Raw genomic sequence first — 23,696 nt, forward strand, 5'->3', positions numbered from 1 at the left:
TTTTCTATGTATATAAGTATGTATTTATATATATAAGTATGTATACTATGTATATCGTCGCCTAGCAGCCATAGTACAAGCTTTGCTTAGTTTGGGGCTAGGTTGATTTGTGTAAGATGTCAAAAAAAAATCTTAGTTTCTATAGTTTTTATCATTACAAATACAAGTTTAATATTATTTTGATATAGACAAAAGATTTATTATTAATAAAAAAATTAAAATCGTAGTTTTATTATCATTATGTTACGTGGCCTCAAACGCCGACCGCCATTTTTCTCATGAGTGACGTCACTGTAGTAGAAACAAGTGTTCAATTTGCACTTCACATTTGACGTTTCTATGTTACTGCACTGCTATGATGATGTCATAAAGACATCCGAATGGCGGCTGCCTTTTTCGCGCTAACATGTGCCGTTTAAATTTTAAACATTTTTTCTTTGCATAAAGCGATGTTATATTCATGAAATAAAAATACCAGTTGACTATCAAAGCTATACGAATATTTATAAATATATTTGAACCAAAATATGGAATAGCCTATTGCTGTACGTTAATCAATTTGAATCACAACATATTCTCAGTTATAACACACTCTTACCTATTGGAATAATTAATTCATAATTCTGCATGACGCCTCCTCATTCTCTTGTGACAATTATTAACTAACACAGTCAAAGCCTTCTAGTTTGATCTTGTCCGTCGATGAAATAAGGTGTACCACAAGTATAATTATATCAAAGAAGTTGATGTTATAACTTCCTATACAACAACAACAGCAACAACAGGATTTTATATATGTATTATGCAACGCAACGTGAATCGATTAATGAATATTTTCTTGTTCTATAGTCATATCAATTTCTATAAAATTACCTTTAAAAATGTATAAATGTGTTACAATTTTTTGTGCATTTTTTATATGTTCATCTTTTGCTTTATTAATTTCGAAAGAAAATGATATAAAAGTGATAGTTGATGTAATTCAATCTTTCAACAAACCATCTGATGTGATTTCTAATTTATGCTGGACAAATAGTTAGTAATTATACTTTATTTGAAGTATTATATTCGTTAATAAGAGTAATGTGATTTAACTAAATTTGTTATACAGCGTGGCAAAAAAATAACTACACTCCCGTTGCCAGGGAGGTTTTTGGGATTATACAGAGCACCTTTTACAATGAGACCAACTCCGAAATCGTGAAAAACAATTTGGCTGTTTCATACATTTTGGCTGGTCCATTTTCTATGGGAGGGTAAATATTTTTTTGCGATTTCAGGGTTGGTCCCATTGTAAAAGTTGCTCAGAATAATCCCAAAACCTCCCTGGCAAAGGGAATGCAGATATTCTTTAGCCACCGTGTATAAAAATGTTTACTAAAATAGTTATTAATTATTTCAGCTACTAAAAAGAAGTTAACAATTAGTCTAACACAAGCGAACAAACCAAGATCTATAAAATTTGTAAGCGCCTTACATGATAACGATCTTGTTTATCCAGAAAAGATTATATTCTTGATAGACGTCAGTTGCAAAAAAGCTAAAGAATTTTTAAATGAAGTAAGTTATATTTTCAATTGATATTAAATTATCAATTTCATTAACATTTTAGCCTATGGTTAATTTAATGAACTAAGAAGCTAATTCTGATAAAAATATATTCATACCACCAGTAGTATCAGTAGTAGACGAAGTACTTAATTAGGTACGGTAATCTTGTATTTATACCGGGTGTGGCCTGTAACACGAGCAAAGAATTAAAACATAGATTGTTCTCCTCAAACGGTGATTCAACAACTTTTAAAAATTATGAAGTATAAATAGACTCCCTATTTTTCATACAAAATAAATATTATGTTCAATGGACGCCATCGCCACGGCATATCATTGTGATTGACGTTACTTGTCACGCCTTAAACATAACAAAATTCGCAATACATTACGTCTTAGAATAAACTTTAAAGTGTATTAAAAATCAAAACACAAGTTATTTTTAAAAGTCGCTGAACATGTTGATCAGTATGAGGAGTACAGCCTACAGTTTAATTTTTTGCTCATGTTATAGGCCCGGTATATGTTGCTATGTATTTTTCTTGTCATGATGCCACTGTAAATTTTGTATTGACTTGTGAAAGGGCCTTTGTGGCCTATAAATTTTTGAAAGACCTCTAAAACGTACTTAAAAATTAAAAAAAAAAATTTTTTTGACAGGTACTACATTATTATATAAGCGGTTGTCCCGTATAAAAAATAGTTCGACGAAATAAGGACCCTAATAAATGTACTGTCAACAATTAATCTTCTATCTTGTTTTAGGCTGCATCCCGAAAATATTATGGGAGACCTCATAGATGGTTTATAATTAACAGACCCGCTAACGAAGTCAGAGTACCTCTTGAAATAGATAACATGCATATGCTACCAGATTCTGAAGTTTATGTCATCCAGTTAATTAATAATAGTTACAGCATTAATTTAAGTAAGTGATGAAAAAATCCAAACAGATCCATAACCAATCCAGATCTAGATAGATAAATAGATATATAGAATATATATAGAATACTCTTTATTTGCACATCAGTAAAAGCTTAAGAAAAACAATTGATTAAGGATAGATAATTAAGGATACGCCTGCGTAGATTAATTTTACCTAACTTCGTAAATGGCGAATTAAGTTTCGTTGTAACTTTTTTTTTTACATGTTGGAAGAGTGTATTACTGCATGAAAAATCAAATTATATCAATAATTATAACGTTTAAATCATCAATATTTCAAATTGTGTACTAATTATTGTATCTAAGGTTAGTAGCCCTTAACGAACGCTCTGTGAACATATCAAGCTGTTTTTTATGTACTCATTTTTGATAAAATGTGTAATATTTTTAACACATAAGATGTTAACTGTTATCCATAGAACCATAGAAGTAATAACTTTGGTATTTAAATCTGTCTTAGACTCATAACTGATTTGACATCTGTTAACAGTATACAAAATAAAGCCGAACCGTGAATGGATAATCGAAAACTACGGTAACTGGTCAATCGAAAACGGTCTCACCATTTCAAGACACGCCAATGAAGCATTGGTCTTGAGACGGAGGGATCTTGCCAGGGCCAGCATCGTCACTTCCATGGTGATTAGTGACAACAGCTCCTTTGCTGATTTGGAGGTCTTACAGTAAGAACTTTGTTTTAAAATAATTTTCTTGTTTATACTTCGTTTTAGTTTAATTTGTTTTAGGTACTTATTTTTAGTTATCACGGACAACGGCTTCCTTGCTGATTTACAGGGATTACAGTAAGAACTTTGTCTGATTTATATTTCTTAATCTAAAAAAATCCTATCCTATCCTATGTTTTGAAAAGATGTGTCCCGCCGAGTTTCTTGCCGGTCCCATATTGGGATACCCTCCTACAATTTAGGAGGGAATTAAATCTTCTCGGGTCAGAGGTGTAGGGTTAGAGCCGGCATAGCTTTATCGCGTATTTTTATCTTTACTTGAAAATAGTAGCCTTATGAACCAATTTTGCATGGCCTTACAATTTATAGTTTATTATGGTGTCATTATTTTGTAAGTGGGTAGTTTTTGCACAGTGTAGTTTTTCCTCAGTCACCCGTTGACCAAGAACGCTGTAAAGGGTTCGAAACGTCTGGATGTAGTATTGTAACTAGACGCACTAGCTGATCTAGTTAACATATTACGTCATTACCTATGAAATTGGCGTTTTGTTCGGAGAATTTCAACGAAACACGAATTTCCATACAATTAATTTTGCGGATATTTTTTTGATGGCTAATTCAAACCAAACAAAATTTGACACCTTTAAGGTATGTTTTCAATATCTCCATTTCTTGAAAATTGGTACCATTAGAAAAATATAAGTAATTTTAATACTCGAACCGTCAGCACATGAAAAGACCTATTTTCAAGGCTTAATTCTGAACACTTAACAATAAAAAATAACAATTAATTGCTGTCAAGCAGTTTGGCGAAATCATATTGTAGTTTTATTGTAATTGTGTATGTACTTTTGTAAAAAAAAAAAAAACTAGGATCAGACTTATATCTATGAACAAAAACGCCAATTTCATAGGTAAGGACCTAATAAATAATGATTGACACAGCTGATCAATCGATAATATTTTCATAAACTTTAAAACCTCAATTATTATGTACAAATGTTAATTAAAATAAATACATGTAAGTAACTATAATGTATGCATTCAGTAAATTAATTTTAAATAAAAACAAAACATTCTCACGAGAAATTCGAAACAACAAACAAAAAACTTAACAGAGTCAAGTTTCGTAATGGGCCATTAATCAGAAAAAGTGATTCGCTGAAACCAAAGAGAATGGAATGTGTATAGAGAATTACTGTCGGTGAATTTTGTAGTCGCGAAGGTTATGCTGCCATCTGTTGACGCAGTATTGAAACTAAAGATGAAAATGTATAAAACTTATATATATACATATAGACATAAATGATTTTTATTAATTTTGGATCGTCATGTGTTTTGATCCATGTTTTTTTACATTGATGTGAGTTAGAATTGTTTAATATCAAGGGAGTGGCGCCATCTGTTAGAGAGTAACTTTGTCTTGATTTCCGAGGCACGGGGTTTCTTTTGACTTTACTTGTCTTATGGGAAGCACATTTCTTTGCTAAAACTACTCAAGATTGGTACTCGAGTTTAAAGGAAATAAATAACAAAGATCTTATATTGAAGTGCGCCTAACGCGTCAAATGCGTCAAACGCGTTTCGTTAATGTCTTTTATGGTTATAAATACCCCCACGCCAAGCTGGGAACGGATTATTCTATTTTTGTCCGTCGGATTGTCACGATCTCTGGCTCGCCCGTAGACGTTAAAACAAAGGTGTTATTTTGACGATTGGATGTTTGACTTTACGTAGCTACAATGCTGCTTTTTGTCAGACTGTTCAATTGTTAGTTCAGTGTAAATACTTACGTGTGTTTTGGTGTTTTTTGTGTTTTAGAGCCAGATTAGTGTCTGATTGCACGGTCAATCAACCGGAAACGCCTAACCTAGCGGTGATAAACAGGCTTTTCCGGGAATCCAGTAGAGTGTTAGGTCCAGGTCGCGAGAGGGGCCTGGCGTCAACCTTTTTACCTACACAGGTGACGATTATACCTCTTACGTTCTCTTCAAGGTCTGACAGAGGGATGTGAGGATCTCACGTGTGGATCATTAGGAGTAATCTTTACTCACTGAAATCTGTTGGTAGTTGAAGAAGCGTGGTCTTATTATATATATTTATATATTCACATTTTATATTTGGAATAGGGCGCCTTATTCGTCAGTACCCTTGGCTACGGCCTACACTGCGGAGGGAGGCAATCACACAGACACTAGGGTTTGCAATACCTCGGTTTTGTCGGCCGAACGTTTACAGCTTAAATTAGGGTCCCTCTTACACACACTCCTCCCTGTAAAGATAGAGGTTCGCCTCTAGATTTACACATTAGAATAGGACATTGGGGTAGAGTTAGGGTAGAGTCATTATTTGGGAGTTAGGGTTATTTATTATTTCTTTCTTTATTATTATTTATTCTCTCACATATATTTTGGTTACACACAGTGTTAAAATCATTAGAGTGTTAACTGTTTTAAAATACAGAATAAAATTAAAGTCTAGTTTCAGTAGCATATGGATGGGTTACTGAGGCTCGTACATTAGATATGATTTAAAGGTAATACATTATTATATTGGGTGAGATAGGGGAACAAAGTTATTTGAGGACATACTAAATAATTTTGTTATAGGGAGCTAGTGACAGGCGAAGCAGTTCACTAGTGACAATTTGAGCTTTTCTATATCGGGGTAACTAAGGGTATTAAATCATGTTTAATAGACGATTGCTTCAGTATTCCATACATTTATAGTAAGAATATTCAGATGAGTTTCTTGGCGTTTCTTCTTGTCTGAAAATAGGTTCCGAAACGCAGATAAAAGTAAATATTACATAGTGCTTAGGAATACCTATTAAAAACAAAACAAAATAAAATAGGTATTATTTAGTTTAGAGACCCGTCTTCATCCGAGGCGTGACAGTAGATAAAGTATGTTTGTACGTATTAATATTTGCATCATTTACATATAAATATTTTCCTTTAGCTAGCTAGGTTAGCGAATGGATATAAAAGGAAAATATAATTACAAACAACAAGGGCTTATACTACTGTTCATGGTAACTGGTCACGGTAGGGCTCGGTAGGAGATAAAAACTAAAAAATATATAATTTATTATTTATTTTTCATATGATTTTGTTTTTCATACGATAGTGTTATAATATATAAATTACAGTAGCAATATTTACAATTACATAGGGTATTTTAGGGGTAATATTTTGAATCCAAATCTAATCAGTCTGCACATAAAAGACGATGGGTACTAAGGTTCACAATGTATTAATTTCACTAGACGATCACATGGCCAAATTAATCTATTTTTCTTAATTTATAAACAATTCTGGTTGAGTTCTATTAAAGTAGATTAGTTAGTAGAGGGTTAAGGTATAGTATGAATTCAATATACGCGATATAATCCGTTTCAATAGTTTTATTTCGTTTTCTTAACCTATTCATGTTTTTTTGTTTACGTTACTATTTCATTATATCTTTCAAGACGTTTTGAGGATTAATAGTGTTTTTTCAAGTTTTTTATTTTGTTTTCGTTATCTTATTTACAATTTTGTTTCTCCTTTATCTTCTTAGATTTTAACGCTTACATTTGCTTTGTAAAGTTTTGCAAAAAATACAATTATGTATCTGAAAAGGATCATGCCGAATTTGGCCTACGATTCGATAAGTATGCTATATATACGATAAATTTAATCATATTTCTTACAATCTCATACATATATTAGATTCCAACGGACACTTCTTAGTAACGAAAATAAGTTAAAGAGTAATTAAACCAAATCAACACATCCCGCGCCATTCCATAGAATCAATGACATTTAATAAAGGCTACAAATATAATGACCACCAAAAAATACTTTGGTACCCTAAATAAAAAAATCATGCTTACCAAAAAAAAATTACTGAACACCAAAAAAATAAGGCCTAAAAATACAAAAGTACCACCATTTTAATTATGACTGCACTTCAAATTGTATTCAAATACCAAATATATTGAATGATCACCAAAAATCATTAATGATCACCAAATCTTGAAGACCAAATTAATGCGATATTTTCACCTAAATAAACCACGATGATTACCAAAAAATGTATACATATTACCAAATAAAGTAAACTGATGCCAAAATTACTAGCCCCTCCCGCTCAACCCCCCCGTAGCCCGCACCGCATACCTAGTATACCTACCTAACCTAATCTACTTTTCTAGTAGTATTTCGTTATGCTACTAGAAAAGTAAGTTATACTGCTATCAGTTAAGTGGGTTAGGTTAGGTTAGCACTGCGACCCTTACAGAAACGAAATGGTACTAGAAAAGTAGGTTAGGTTTAGTTTCAACTGCTACCCATACAGATACGAAACGCTACTAGAAAAGTGGGTTAGGTTAGGTTTGAACTGCGACCCTTACAGAAAAGAAATGCTACTAGATAAGTGGGTTAGGTTAGGTTTGAACTGCGACCCATACAGAAACGAAAAGCTACTAGAAAAGTGGGTTAGGTTAGGTTTGAACTGCGACCCTTGCAGAAAAGAAATGCTACTAGAAAAGTGGGTTAGGTTAGGTTTGAACTGCGACCCTTACAGAAACAAAATGCTACTAGAAAAGTGGGTTAGGTTAGGTTAGAACTGCGACTGTTACAGAAATAAAATGCTACTAGAAAAAGGTGACGAAGTGGATTAATTAATTTAATAGGATAACGATATATTAAATATTTGCACATTTTTAATTAAAATGTGGTTACATTTTTTGTGATCATTTACTATTTTTGCGTTTACAATGATTATTTTGGAGTCATTTGCTTTAGTAGGATAGCAAAATTTAAAAATTTGGTTATCATTTTACATTAAAATGGAGTTCTAATTTTGGTGGTCATTTACTATTTTTGGGTTTACAATGATTATTTTGGTGTCATTTTCTTTAAATAGGATAGCAAGATGTAAAAATTTGGTTATCATTTCACATTAAAATGGGGTTTGAAATTTGGTAATCATGAACTATTTTTGGGTTAATAATGATTAGTTTGGTGTAGATATGAGCGCCGATAGGCATTTAGCCGGCGGCGGCGCGCCGGTCAAAATCGGTCGGCGGCGGCGGCGAATCGGCGGCGTGGCCTTGAAACTCCTTTGATAATGAAAAAAAATTCAAACTAAAATTTTACCGAAAATACATGTTTCTGCTGTAAGAAAGTTATGAAATAAGTGCATTTTTTCAATTTCAAGCAAAATTTATTGAATAAAATAACGAAAAATGTTTTAAGTATATAATATAAACTGTATTCCAAAGAGCCGAAGTGAGGAAAATCAAGCTCCGTCATTAACCAATATCAACCTAACAAAGCCGATCTATGTCAAAAAGTGAGGCCCAAGTAGACGTGTGCGCCGATTAAAAAATGATCGGCGGCGGCGTTTGCCAAAAAATTGGCGGCGGCGGCGTGTTTTCGGCGTGAAATCGGCGTGACCTTGACTTTTAGGTTTCTTAAGAAAAATCATTAATTTGTTGTTTTCTTGATAATTTGATCTATGCAGGTTGCTGGTCAGTGAACTACGTATAGTTTGAATATGCTGTGAGTAAAATAGGGTTTGAAAAATTATATAGGATAGGTATAATAACTTGATTTCCCTAATGACTGGCTTGCATTAAGAGGTTACCTCGTCCCAATGACCTTCGATCCGATCCGTAAGTCTCCGTTTTCCATGATTTCCATGGCTTATACTATTAAAAATGACGTACTTTAACAAAACAGAACTCCACATATCCTTGAAATTTGCTATACATAGTGGACTGCAATAGTTTCTTTTTAAATGGTTTTCTTGTCGTACAAGCACCAAGCTCACTGAGACGTATCTTCTTTCTTTCTCATTTTCCCATAGCTGAGGAGGGTGTCATTCTGAATCCCTAACAACGTTTGTCCTAAAGTCACTTGCCCTAACTGGTTTGTCCTAATGGGCACATGCCCTAACGATCAACTGTCATAACGATTATTTTCCATAATGTAATGGTTAGCCTAAGACTCATTTGCCCTAAGCATTTGTACCATAACTATCAAGATCCCTAATGTTTTTTACCATATTCTTCGAAATCCCTAACAATGTTTGGCATAAAATAACATGTTATAACTGTTTTGACCTAATGGCTATTACCCTAATGATCAATCGTCATAACAGTTACTTTTCCTATTGATCAATTATCATTACAATTACTTTCCATAATGAATGGTAACGAACTGTTGCCACAAAAGTGGGTTAGGTTAGGTTAGAACCGTGACCCTCGCAAAAACGAACTGCTGCCACAAAAGTGGGTTAGGTTAGGTTAGAACTGCGACCATTGTAAAAACGAAATGTTGCCACAAAAGTGGGTTAGGTTAGGTTAGAACTGTGATCCTCGCAAAAACGAACTGCTGTCACAAAAGTGGGTTAGGTTAGGTTAGAACTGCGACCATTGTAAAAACGAAACGCAATAGGGAAATCAAAATTAGGGCATACGAGTGTTAGGTCAAGCAACGATAGGCTAAGTGAAATTAGGTAACATGATTTTTAGGCCTAACAATAATTAGGCAAAAAAATAATTATGCTACATAACATTAGGATAAATACTCAATATGGAAAGTGTCATTAGGGAAAAAGATATTAGGACAAAAAAAAATCGCCCATTCAATAATAGGGAAACCAAAATTAGGGAATACGCGCGTTAGGACATCTGATCATTATGACAAACAATATTAGGGAATGCAAAGATAGGAGAAAAGATTTTAGGGATTCAGATATAGATCCGCTGAGGATCGCGACCACATGTAATTTGTGTCCATTTCGTGCGGTCATAAGCCGTATGGACTGCACGGTGCAAACTGCCGCAAGCGACCTCTTCATAGCGTTCGACCATCTAACACATGCTCCAACTCAAGCCCGTTTGCCAGTCATTCGGCTTAAATTCATGTGTTCCTCCACATCATGTGATGGATAATATGTCCGAAGAATCTAAAAGTTCACCCATGGCATACCGGGAAGAGCTGAGTGGCGATGTAAAGCTCTCTGAGAATCGGAGGGGTTTGTTCTTCTAGCTGTCCAAGGCAGCAGTCTTCGTTCGTTCGTTAACAGTTAACGGTGAATACTTAGGATTACTCTGTTACTTTAATTGGTGTGTCAAATAGTTTCTGCAACTGGCTATTCAGTTTAATTTAATTAATAATTAATGTATATTTGACAACTGTACCATAAATATTACAAAAAAAACATATTGTAATCCAAAAACCAACTTGGAATAGCTAATTAACAACACTCAAGGTCACGCCGATTTCACGCCGATCATTTATCGGCGGCGGCGGCGTGGTCAAAAAGCCCGGCGGCGGCGGCGCGCCGGCGCGGCGCACACGTCTAGGCCCAAGGCCGAACTGCACCTAACACCGAAGATCTGATTCCATTCCAACGCCTTCCCATGCGAGACCAGAGGCTGAGCTGCAGGTAAGCACACAGCTTAGAATCGAACGCCAAGTGTGAGCTTGGCTGACGGCCGAAAGTCTGGAGCGTCGATTCCGGCGCGCTTCTGTGCGAGGCCACGGCCACGCTGCAAGAGAGCAGAGCTTGGAATTAAACTAGTGGCCCAGTGTAAGCAAGTCCGAAGGTTGATAAAGACCAAGGCCAAAGTGTTAAGGACCTGGAGCTATCCTGCAGGCACATTCGTGCGAAGACAAAGGCCGTGCTGCAGTGGAACTAAGATCGGACAAGAACCAATTTAAAAGTGAGGCCGAAAGTTAGGCTCCAAACAGGGCAGAAAACTTGGGAGGTTCAGATAGCAGCTTACTTCTATGAGAGCAGATCGAGCTGCGAGAGAGCACAGCTTGAAATTTGAACAATGGCCAAGTTTAGATGAGACCCCGATTCCGTTTCCGTTAATGTGTGAAATTAACCCCTTTTTACACCTTTTAAAGACATTCAACCATGCTTGTGATGGTTAAATTCGTGGCTGGCAAAATTAGTCATTTCGTTGCCCTTACACTAGTAGCGCGGAAACTAAACAGAAAAGTTTGAATTTACCATCGATATTTTTGTATTATATGGACCTGAAAGGGAAATACCTTTTGAATGTCTATAAGCTATTCAGAGTGGCGCCGTTAAAGATCTAATAAATAAATAAAATAAAAAAAAAATAAAAAAACCTTTTATTTCCCGTAACAGTACTAATAATTTATAAATTTGTTTCATTAGAGACTAACTAATAAAGAAAAGTATATATATATATATATATGTATTTAAATCTAATAGTTTTTTTTTTGTCCTCTCTCTGTTTAGTTTTTTATTTTTTTATTTATTGGGATCCCTTTGGCAGGGTATAGGTCTCCTCCAATTTCTTCCACTTATCTCTGTTGTGTGCCACTTTAAGCCAGTTGTTTCCTGCTACCGTTTTTATTTCGTCCTCCCAGCGCTGCTGAGGTCGTCCCACGCTTCGTTTTCCATAAGGACCGGTCCATTTGGTACATATGAGGGTCCAGCGCTGGTCAGTGTACCTGGCTACGTGGCCGGCCCATCGCCATTTCAATTTGAGCGCTTGTTGTAGAGCATCGGTCAATTTAGTTTTTTCCCTGATCTTTTGGCTTTTGACTTTGTGGATTCTTCTTAAGTTTAGAATGCTTCTCTCCATCGCCCTTTGGCACGATGTTATTTTATTTTTTATGTTGTTTGTGTAAGTCCAAGTTTGGGAGCCATATGTCAAGCATGGAAGAATACATGTGTCCATGACAGTTTTCTTCATATGGAGATTATAGTTGCCTTTCAATATTTCTTTATTTGCCCAGTATTTGTTCCAGCTGGATTTGATTCGTCTGTTTATTTCATCCGCGTTGTTTGTTTTAGAGAACGATATTTCCTTCCCTAAATATATGTAGTGGTCGACGTATTCTAGTTCGGTGTTGTCTAGCATGATTTTTTTCTTAGTACTGTTTGTCATTATCTTAGTTTTATTTAAATTCATGTGTAGGCCTGCTTTTATACTTGCTGTGTTTAATTGATGTATCATGTTTTCTAAATCGTGATGATTTTCTGCTAGGACTGCGATATCGTCAGCGAATCTTAGGTGGTTAAGACGAGTGTTTCCAATTTTAATGCCCTCAGTTTCCCAGTTAAGCTCGGCGAAAACACTTTGCAGGACAGCTATGAAGATTTTAGGGGATAATGGATCGCCTTGTCTGACGCCTCTGTCTATTTTGATCTCGTCGCCTCTAACTTCCAGTTTTACTCTACTTGTGTTGTTTGAGTAGAGGTTTTTTAGGACTGTAGTGATTGTTGGGCTTACATTGCACTTGTGTAGAGCGTCCCAGATGCAGCTATGGTGGATGCTGTCAAATGCCTTCGTGTAATCGATGAAACAGATGTATAAGCTTCTAAGCTTTAAAGATCTAAACTAGATAAAATATATCTTATCTTATTCTGAAAGTAGTAGTATCTAACAAGGTCACGCCGATGCCACGCCGATAGCGCAGCGTCGGCGGCGACGGCGCGAAAATTTTGTCGGCGGCGGCGGCGCGCCGGCGCGGCGCTCATATCTAGTTTGGTGTCATTTCCTTTAAAAGGATAGTAAAATGTAATAAAATTGGTAATCATTTCACATTAAAACGGTGTTATAATTTTGGTGATCATTCATGATTTTAGGGTGGTAAAATAGATTTTTTTGGTATTAAATTTTATTAAATCTGGTGATCAGTTAAATAGCAGCCTTTAATAAATGGACTTTTGTACGATGTTCCTGTTGATGCTAATAACGCTCACTTAAAAGAAAAACATTCATACCACTAACGACTTACTGTTTTAAGCACTAAGTATCAAAATTGAAAAAAAGAACTGCGATACAGTAAAAACTTTTTATTCCAATGACTTTAATTGTAACATACCCAATGACTTACGTCAAAAGTGAAATAGCGAACGAATATGGAACGAATAGAGTCGCTATGGATTGTGTTTTCATATTAATTACTACATATTTATTACATGGTATTGCATGAAATCTAGAAGAGCACCAATTTACAATTAGCTTTCACCGGCTTTCCCTACTGAAGTCGTTTTTTTCTTGTTTAAAATTGTTTAACTTTTTTAATAAAACCTTATTTGATATCGGTTTGACTAACACGAAAATAGGTTTTAAAGTAACTGAACTAAAACACAAATATTTAAACTATGTAGACTTAAAACTACATTAAAATTAAATATAAACTAAATCTTAAGTAACTTTTTTTTATAAATTATTTATATGATAAACCTACAATACAACATAGAAATCCTAACTTCTTTTAAATAAATTAAGTTTATTATTTGAACTGCCTTTTAGACAAACATTTGTTTTTGAAACATTCTTTTTTGGAATGAGTTATCGAATTTATCATAACAATCCTGTGATTGTTACTGTATTCCTTCTCTCTCTGGAATTGAAGTAAATACGTTTTTAAGTGATTGGTTTTTCATTTGATGCTATAACAATTTTTACTATAACACAACTCTAGCTGTTATAGTCTATTCCGGTTCACATGCTATGTCTTATTAATTTATGGAAGTCGTATTAAATATATTATCATATTAAAAAACATGTATTAACCTAATACCAACTCATTAGATTTTTGTTCCTTGACAGCCTTTAAACGCCCAATATCAGCGATGTTTTCATTATTTACGGCACCTTATTTCCTTGTAATAAGGCATAATAATATTTAACATGGCCAGACACAAGGCAGAATTCCTAACCTCAAAATCGTAGAGATTTCCGCTTTTATAATATTCTGTGAAGTGTCCGTGAATTTCTAATAACTGTCGGTACTTTCATTTCATGTTTGGAGCCTAACAATATACCACCGATGTTTAGCGAGTGTTGGGCCAAACTTCTATGGGAGCGGAACATCATCCTTTACTACTATCTTTCAAAAAAAGAAATAATTTTATATAGATATATGTATTACTTACTGTTGCGGCGTCATTGTTGCTGTCGCTGTATCTGTCAACTTCCTTGATAAAATGATTATGACGTTCATTCCGTCGCTCCTTTTAACTAGAAACTCGTTAGGTACAGCGGCGCCAACATCCGAACGTCAACTTAATTACTCGCTCGTCCCAGGAGAATTTTCTTCGAATTTGTTTAACTAAACTAAAATATAAGTCAGACATTCAAGTGAGGTTAAGATAAGGCAAACAAGACAGTTTGAGGATTTCATACAAGTGATAGTTTTACCCCGGTGATAGTCTTACCCCATCTTACCTCAGTAAGGTTATTCAGAAACAAAATCAAATACACAATTGAAATCGTAAATATACAAGTATTTACAAATTTTTTACTTGTGTTTGAAACAATAGCCACTGTTTCGTTGTAATACCTTCTTCTTCTTCGCGTTAGGGGCTATATAAGGCTCCAAAGCCTATGTATCAGTGCGACCATCCCTGATCTATTGTGATTGCCACCTACTACAACTCTCGATCCAAACCTGCAACTTCAAACAGCTGCAGGATCTTTTTGATCATGAGAGACTGTAACTCCTCCTGGCGTAATATGTGTCCTTTCGTGTAATACTTTTGTATTGTTCTATTAAATGCAGGTATAAGCAAATAGACCCCGTCACAAAAAGCGGCTACCACCAGCTGACTCCACTGTACGAGTTCATGAACGCGAGCAGAGAGTTTATCCTGACGGACCAATGGGGATATCGCAAAAACGGGACTTGGCATGGCATGGTCGGACATTTGGCCGACGGAACAGCAGAGATTGCAGGTTTTAATAATTTATTTTAAACTGATAAAATGTCAAAAGAAAAAGTGACCAAGGCCTCCATTGCCCGAGGCTTAAATCGAACCAGCGTCCTCTGCAATCGCGACAGATGCCTAAAACCGCTCGGCCACCCGGCTCAGAGCAGCATGGGTCGAATTTTTATTCTTAAGAGCACTGGCGCCTTTTTATTTTAATCAGTTACTTTGCGGAGATGCATAGAGATCTTTTTACTACTTATTCTGGCAAATAACGTGTTGGTATTAGTTTCAACTGGTTGTACTTACACGCTTTTGTTAATTTTTAAAGTCTTAAATTATTTTTTTATTCTTTACGTTTACATTCGGATGGCGACCGAGGAAGCGTTACTGTTGCAAATTTGCTACTGCGGCGTTGACACGAGTGATGTCACTACGTCACTGTTCATTTCTAATGTATGTATTTTTAAGTAAAGTTTGCTTTTTAGAAATCATTCAGTTAACTTTTTTCTCTGCACAATTGCATGTATCTCTGTTTGGCCCTATGTTTCACTGGTAGAGAATGCCATTTTGCATTCAGTCTGCTATTCGTTGTTGTTGTGTTGTTGTTGTTTGTTGTGTGTTGTTGTTTTGTGTGTTATTTGTTTATTGTTGTGTATAATTTTTGTGTAATAAATAAATAAAATTCCTTGTAAATAGCGTCTATATCGAATTGCTGATTGATTGGAACGTTCAATCCGTCACTCATTTTATCAAAGTTATTGATAGTGACATCTCCCGTGTCAACGCTGCAACAGTTCCCATTTGAATATAACCTTAATTGGAAATACTCTGATATAATTTTTATAAAAAGTAGTTATTTTCACAGGAGCTGTACTATTTATAACGAAGGAACGTATGCCGCTTGTAGAATACATGTCTCACCCAATGGCAACTTCGGTCAAGTTTTTATTCCGAGAGCCACCACTGTCCTATCAGAATAACTTGTACCTGCTACCATTTCAAGCTTCTGTATGGTATTGTATAGCATCATTTGTGATGGTTCTGATTGTTGCTATGTACATTAGTGCATATTGGGAGGCGAAGAAGGTAGCAGACGAAAAGGTAATTTGTTGATTTTTTTCATTATTACTATATATCTCATTACGGGGGTGACATCGTCACTGTGTGATGAAAGCCCATCCTAAATAAGATTAAAAAAACATACTTTCATTAAATTCATTCTCATACTCTCACTATGGTTTGTTAGACTTTTTTCTACTGCAGCATAATAAAATTCTATCGTAATATTATAGTAATATTGTATGGAGATTCAAAAGGCCTAAATTACACAAATAGGCGTGGTTTCATTTTAATTGACTTTATCAATTTAGATGTCGTGGTCAGATCTTAGAATTGGTCATTGAATGATGTGGCAAGTGTGTGGTAATGTTTTCAAGAAATGGTCAAAATCTGTGATCTGACCACGACATATATACAATATCGCGATACAGCGCGGGAATGCTGCCTGCGTGGGGGGCACCTTGCCGAGTGGCCAAGGGTTGGAGGGTAATTTTTAGTCTTTTTTATTTTTGAGTTAGGTTTATAAGAATTATAAGTTTTATTTTATAAGTAGGTAGTTATAATTATTTTTATTTGAAATATAATTATTTCCAATATTGGATTGTGTGGAAGCCAATTTTGAGAATTATAAAATATTTGTGTATATAATATATGTAATTTTGTAGCACATAGGTGACGATACAGCAGTGCTGGTTCCAACCATAAGCGACGTGACGGTCTTTGTGATGTGCGCTATTTCTCAGCAAGGAAGCACTGTGGAGCTTAAGGGTCTGTATTTGCACCGAAAACTTTTCATCATACAAACAGCAACACTCACAACACTAACTGTACATCAGTGGACCTTATTACAAAAGGCATAACGTCCACCGATGTACAGTTAACAGTGTGAGCGATGGTGCAAAACATAATTATATTACGCTAGCTTGTGCTTGCCTCGGTCCTGAGCCGTATCACGCCATCTTTCGCCGACGCCTAGCCTCTGCCTCCAGTCTAAAAGTCCCGAGGAAAGTGGCGTGCTCTTGTGGAGGCCAATACTCATTTTGGGTTATCCCGCTAGCCAAGTAAGTATGTAAGCTTCAGCTTGCGACTTGCACTTGCGACTTCCACGCAGGCGCGTGGAATGATGATACTTGCTTACTTACTGCTGTGGCGCAACGACCCGAAGTGGATCTTGGCCTCCGACACCAAAGAACGCCATGCTACTCTGTCCAAAGCCATTTCTGTCCAGTCGACGACGCCGAGTTCGCTAAGGCACTTCGTCTCTCCAGCAGCGGTATGTAGGGCGTGGAATGATGATAATTGATAATAAGTTTTTGGCAAAAATTTCATTTTTAGGGTTCCGTACCCAAAAGGTAAAACGGGACCCTATTACTAAGACTTCGCTGTCCGTCCGTCCGTCCGTCTGTCTGTCATCAGGCTGTATCTCACGAACCGTGATAGCTAGACAGTTGAAATTTTCACAGATGATGTATTTCTGTTGCCGCTATAACAACAAATACTAAAAACAGAATAAAATAAAGATTTAAATGGGGCTCCCATACAACAAACGTGATTTTTGACCAAAGTTAAGCAACGTCGGGCGTGGTCAGTACTTGGATGGGTGACCGTTTTTTTCTTGCATTTTTTTCCGTTTTTTTTTTCATTATGGTACGGAACCCTTCGTGCGCGAGTCCGACTCGCACTAGCCCGGTTTTTGGTACAAGCTTTTATCGCTGACTGTACTTTTCTTTCCACAGGCAACTAATACTCATCGAGACAATTCTAAAAACCCCAAACACAATTAGGTTTCGTTGTTTTATCACAGAGTTACTATGGCCACCTCCGGTCTCCATCATCAGATCAGCTCGATGACACCATAATATTGCATTGTCACCCGACTTACGTATGTATGCAAAATTTCAACTCAATCGAAAACCGGGAATTGGATCAAATTTAACTTGCAAGATTTGATTACAGACAGACAGACAGGCAACGTTCAGGGGAAACTAAATAAAAGCTTGTAAAAAGTAAAACTATCCTATGTCCTTCCCCGCGGGCTTCAACCCGCGGCCCGCGGCCCGCGGCGGGCGGGGCTCTTTTCGCGGATTAGCAAAGTAATATTTTGGTTTTTATTTCATACCAAATTTCATCAATCGGTTCAGCGGTTTCAGCGTAAAGAGGTGACAGAGTTATTTTTGCATTTATAATTAGTAGGGATTCATACGAAACTTCTTATTATTATGTAGAGATTAAAATACTCATTTGGCTTGTAACTGTGCAGTATTGATACTAGTACGTCTACCACCAGTTTTTACATTGACATAACGCTCACATCTACGTAATTTACTTTCTGTACATCTCGCTTGCACTAATATGCGAGTACGAACGAGATGCATCTTAGAAAGTAACTTACGTAAACGTGAGAGTATATGTCAATGTCAAAACTGATGGTAGACGTATAGGTTTTGTCTTTTTGGAATTATATTTACGTTTAAACTTTGAATGATCCGTAAAGTCTCTATCGTAGGAACTTTTATGTCAAAAGGAAACTATCCATTCGGTGGCTCACATCCATTTTTAACGTACGTTTACTCTATCTTTTATTTAATATCCTTTTTACTTGTTAAATTATCTGTACCGATTGTACCATGCCATGACACGATACATGCACCTTCTTATTCTTTTTCAAAACCAGATGCGTTTTTTAATGAAATGAAAGCATTTATTTACATACAATATATATACAGTGGTGCTACTAAACGAAATTATTAACTAGCTTAAATCTAAAATTCATCATTTAGTTTTTTACTGCAAGTAGCAATCTATTTTTAAGTATTGTTTGCCGTGTGTTTCCGAACGTGATTATTTATTAATGTTAGCGTATTCGAACGGGTCCCTCCGTTCGTCCCGATTTTGTCTGGTCTGAAGCAGAAGATAAAGAGTTTAATATGTTAAAAAAGAAAGTTAGTGATTTACCTACATTGCAGTATTTTGATCTAAATAAAGAAGTGGTTTTAGAATGTGATGCCAGTGAATATGGCTTGGGTGCTGCAATGTATCAGAACAATCAGGTAATAGCTTTTGCATCTAGATGTTTGACAAAGACAGAAAAGAAATATGCTCAAATAGAGAAAGAAATGTTAGCAGTGGTGTTTGCGTGCATCCGGTTTAATCAATATGTAGCAGGCAATAGTAGAATTATTGTCAAGACAGATCACAGACCATTAATTAATATTGCAAATAAACCACTGATTGAAGCTCCAAAAAGACTACAAATGATGCTACTCACACTACAAAAATATAATGTACAGTTACAATTCATTCAAGGAAAAGAAAATGTTGTAGCAGATGCCCTATCCAGAGCTCCAGTATCAGAGGTATGTGACACTTATGATCTGGAAAATAAAATCAAGGAAAAAAAAGTTTATAAACTGATAAGCAAAATTTCAAGTTTAAAATATTTAAAGATCACAGATAAACTCTTAGAAAAAATCAAAGAAGAGTCCATAAAAGACACACTTTGCCTACAGTTAAGTGAATATATTATTAACGGATTCCCCAGATACATATCAGACATGCCTGCAGAGGTCAAGATTTTTTACAAATTTAAACATGAACTGTCCACATCAGATGGGCTCATCTTCAGAAATAACCAAGTTTTGATTCCAGAAGCGTTAAGAGCAGAGATGATGCAAAGAGTTCATGTCAGTCACAACGGAGTTGCTAGTACCCTTCGTTTAGCAAAGGGAAACATTTTCTGGCCTGGAATGTCGGGTGAAATAAAAAAATATGTTGAGAAATGTACATTTTGTATGGCACATGCTCCGTCACAACAAAAACTGCCTCTAATGTGTCATGACATACCGGCTTACCCTTTCCAATATGTATCCATGGATGTGTTTAGTGTGGGAGATCTAAAGTTTTTGGTCACTATAGATCATTACTCAGATTTTTTCGAATTAGACAAAATTTCTAATTTATCAGCTAACGAAATCATATCCATCTGTAAGAAAAACTTTGCTCGACATGGTGTTCCTCAGAGAGTATGCACAGACAATGCAACTAATTTTGCCAATGAGTCATTTAAGAAGTTTGCAGATAAGTGGAATTTCGAGCATGTAACATCATCACCACATCATGCAGAGTCAAATGGAAAAGCCGAAGCTACTGTGAAAATTGCAAAGAAGCTAGTACTTAACAGCCTAGAAACCAAAGAAGATTTATGGTACAGTTTACTTCATCAGCGTAATGTTCCTATAGAAATGGACAATACCAGTCCCTCTCAGAAATTATTTTCTAGAAGAACACGTTCTGGACTTCCTTGCCTGTTAAGACATTTAAAGCCAAACATAATTCCTGGTATTCCAGTTAAAATAAAAGAAAGAAAAGAGAAGATAAAACGAGAATGTGATAAAAGATGTGCTGAGCTGCCAGAGTTACAGGTAGGACAGAATGTTGTTACTCAACTTCAGCCCGAGATTGATAAGAGATGGAGTTTTGGTATCATCACGAAGAAACTAGATAAAAGATCGTACATAGTACATGTAAATGATAAAGCATACAGAAGAAGTAGAGTTCACATAAAGCCTTACAGTGGGGACATTATAGATGGTGGTCACCCTAGTCAGACACAGGTCCCAGATCACCAACCACTGCACGATAGAGAACCAGAGTTTACTGGCTTTGAATTAGTGGACGAGAACCAGAATACTAACCCTCTAGTGGTTCAGCCACCAATCAGAGAACAACATCCACCGATGGAACCTGAAGAGGCCGTGCGCCGCAGTGGGCGGGCTAAGACACAGCCACGTCATCTAAGAGACTATGTTGTATCTTGTTTTGAGAAAGGGATATGTTTCCGAACGTGATTATTTATTAATGTTAGCGTATTCGAACGGGTCCCTCCGTTCGTCCCGATTTTGTCATTATCTATGTTTTTATTATTGTCTGTTGTGAGCCATTAAGCCTAATAAAACTCATCACTTATAAATATATTTTATTATAAACACCGTGTTTCTTGCGCCGGTAGCTTTTCGGGATTATAATGTAGGATTAGAACTGGTGGTCGTTTTTGAGATACATAAGTGTATTGTAATATGCATGAATTGAAAAATAAAATCTGTCACTTTCAGGTATGCTAGGCCGCTTCATGATCCTAATCATATTCCTAGTATTCCTCTTCCTCTACACGGCGTATTCAGCAAGCATCGTGGTTCTGCTGCAATCTAGTTCCAATCAAATACGTACACTTACTGATTTGCTTCATTCCAAACTGGAGCTTGGGGTTGAAGATACGCCGTATAACAGATACTGGTTTATGGTGAGTTTTGGAGGATTAACGTTTTCAATTTGCGACTGCAGTGCAGACAATTGTTATTCCTATGTCGATGTCCTGGATAATTTATATTTCTTGCAGCAATGTTTACATTATCTAGCACGTCGATTTTTTTTACATTTCTTCGAGCAAAGCAGTCCGGGCAGTTGTAATTTGAATGTAACCTTTATTAGTCATACCCATGTTTATCTAAACATTAAGAAGGAAATTGTAAGTAAAAAAACAGGTAATTCCGAAAGTTAATAATAAGGGTAAAGCATGCCTGGAATAATTTTGATCAGTAGGTCCAATAAAAGGTAGTAAGTAATAAACGAGTATTTATCTGTTATATACCACAAAGTTAACCTAATTACACTTACCCAATTTCTAATTGTAACTTTCTTTCAGAATGAGAAAGAACCCATAAGACGAGCAATTTACGAGAAAAAGATAGCTCCGACTGGATCTAAACCCAAGTTTTTTGGTCTGACGGAAGGAATACTGCAGCTACAAAAGGTGACTTTATAAAAATTTGGTACTAGAATTCTAAGATATTTTTAAATCATCATCATCATATCAGCCGAAAGTCCATTGCTAGACATAGGATTCCCGATCTCCACAACGAACTATTGTGAGGCTGCCCTCGCCCTGCAATATTAACTGGATTGTCGGTTCTTGTTTGGAATCTTATCCTGCTGCGTCCTCAGTATAAATTACTCAAGGTATTTTTTGTGAATGATTTGTCTGTTTCAGAAACCATTTGCCCTCAACTGTAACTTGGGAGTTGCATACAAAGTGATGGAGAGATACTTCTACGAGCATGAAAAATGTGGACTTCAGGAAATTTCATATCTACAAAATGATAATCCATGGCAGGCAGTTAGAAAAGGGTCACCTTATCGGGAGATTTTTAAGATAGGGTAAATACTAATAACAAGCAACCTTCCTATAATTGTGGAGTTGGCGGTACAGTATCGATATTTCTCTGCGACTGTCTGGAAGAAGCCTGCAATAGGTGACACAGGGATAAGCCTTTTGCTCAGCAGGAGATACATGTAAATCTTATTTGTATTTTAAGATCGATAAGTGATTAATTTTATGTTCTTATCAATCGACCTGTCTTCTTTTGTCATTTTTGTTCGGGCGCTATTTGAACTTGCAGACGTAATGCACGCGCAAAATGGGTTCGGCCTGACATGAAATGAAAGTTATAATTTTTATTTTATTTAATAAAACTTGTATCCTTTTTCTTCTTCTATCTATGTGTCTTCTGTTTTCTTTATGTTCTATTTTTTTTCTGTAGGTATACATTTTTAAGCTTTAGATCAACTCTTGCACAATGAAAGTAGACCTCATCATACACACTTTTTACGCTTATTAGTATCTCCCAATAATTATTGTCTCTTACCTATTCCAGCCTCCTGAGAAACGCCGAGTTCGGCCTGAACGACCGCACCAACCGCATCATGTTCTCCAAGAAACCGGTCTGCTCCGTCCGTGGAGGCAGCTTTGTATCTGTATCACTCGTCGACTGCTATCCTATTCTACTGCTTCTTCTATATGGGATGATCCTTGGGGTTGTGTTGCTGCTGGTTGAGATATTCCATCATCGGAAGATTTTGAACACGCGACCTTGTGGGGGCGACAATAGTCAGAGACTACTTGTAGACACCACACCACGGTCTGAGCTTTCTGACAAGTAGTAGTAGTAAACTCTATTGTACGAAAAGACATTAAAAATAACATAAAATTAGTAAGAAGTACAAAGGCGAACTTATCCCTTACAACACACAACTAAAGCAATAAGATGCAAGAAGAAGAGATCCTACACCAAAACATAGCTGGATTGTCAACTAAGGCGGATGCACTCTCGGTACAACTAGAAGAGCTTTCCAGTAACAACAGACCTATTGACGTATTGTGTATCACTGAACACTTCTTATTGGACGGTACAGAAGATTTCGTAACCTTACCTAATTTTAAACTTGCTGCGTGTTTCTCCCGAGACAAAAGGAGAGGCGGAGCCTGTATATTTGTAAGATCAGAACATACTTATAGAGAATTAGATATTGTAAAAAGTTTCTGTATTGAATGTGCCATAGAATGCTGTGCGATAGAGTTACTGTGCCATAGTATTATAATTTTATGTGTATACCGAACACCAAATTCGAATATTAATCTCTTTTTTGACAAAATTGACATGCTCCTTCATAGAATAACTGATAATAAGCACAAAAGAATTGTAATGTGTGGTGATTTTAATATAGACATTTTAAAGAAAAATAATAATTCACTTCATTTTGAATATCTACTTTTAAGTCATAACCTGCACTTAGAAATACGAGAACCTACCAGATTATGTAGTCAAACATGTATAGATAACTTTGGTCATAACATTAAAGGGTGTAAGGGTGAAGTCATGGAGCTCGGACTATCTGACCACACAGCACAGGTATTAAAAT

At 36.0% G+C, this 23,696-nt stretch overlaps 1 protein-coding gene across 1 annotated transcript; it reads left to right on the forward strand.

The window, feature by feature from the left end:
• The first annotated feature begins 777 nt into the window (after nucleotides 1-777).
• Nucleotides 778-22,937, forward strand: LOC134801351 (ionotropic receptor 75a-like). The gene is made up of 11 exons (XM_063773890.1): nucleotides 778-1,035; nucleotides 1,403-1,560; nucleotides 2,317-2,479; nucleotides 2,987-3,179; nucleotides 14,735-14,907; nucleotides 15,748-15,983; nucleotides 16,607-16,709; nucleotides 21,053-21,240; nucleotides 21,643-21,750; nucleotides 21,988-22,154; nucleotides 22,652-22,937. Exons 1-11 carry the CDS (start codon nucleotides 882-884, stop codon nucleotides 22,935-22,937), a joined length of 1,929 nt encoding a protein of 642 aa, XP_063629960.1. The 5' UTR covers nucleotides 778-881.
• The last annotated feature ends 759 nt before the right edge of the window (nucleotides 22,938-23,696 follow it).

Source organism: Cydia splendana, chromosome 21, assembly GCF_910591565.1.
Source record: "Cydia splendana chromosome 21, ilCydSple1.2, whole genome shotgun sequence".
Lineage (NCBI taxonomy): Eukaryota > Metazoa > Arthropoda > Insecta > Lepidoptera > Tortricidae > Cydia > Cydia splendana.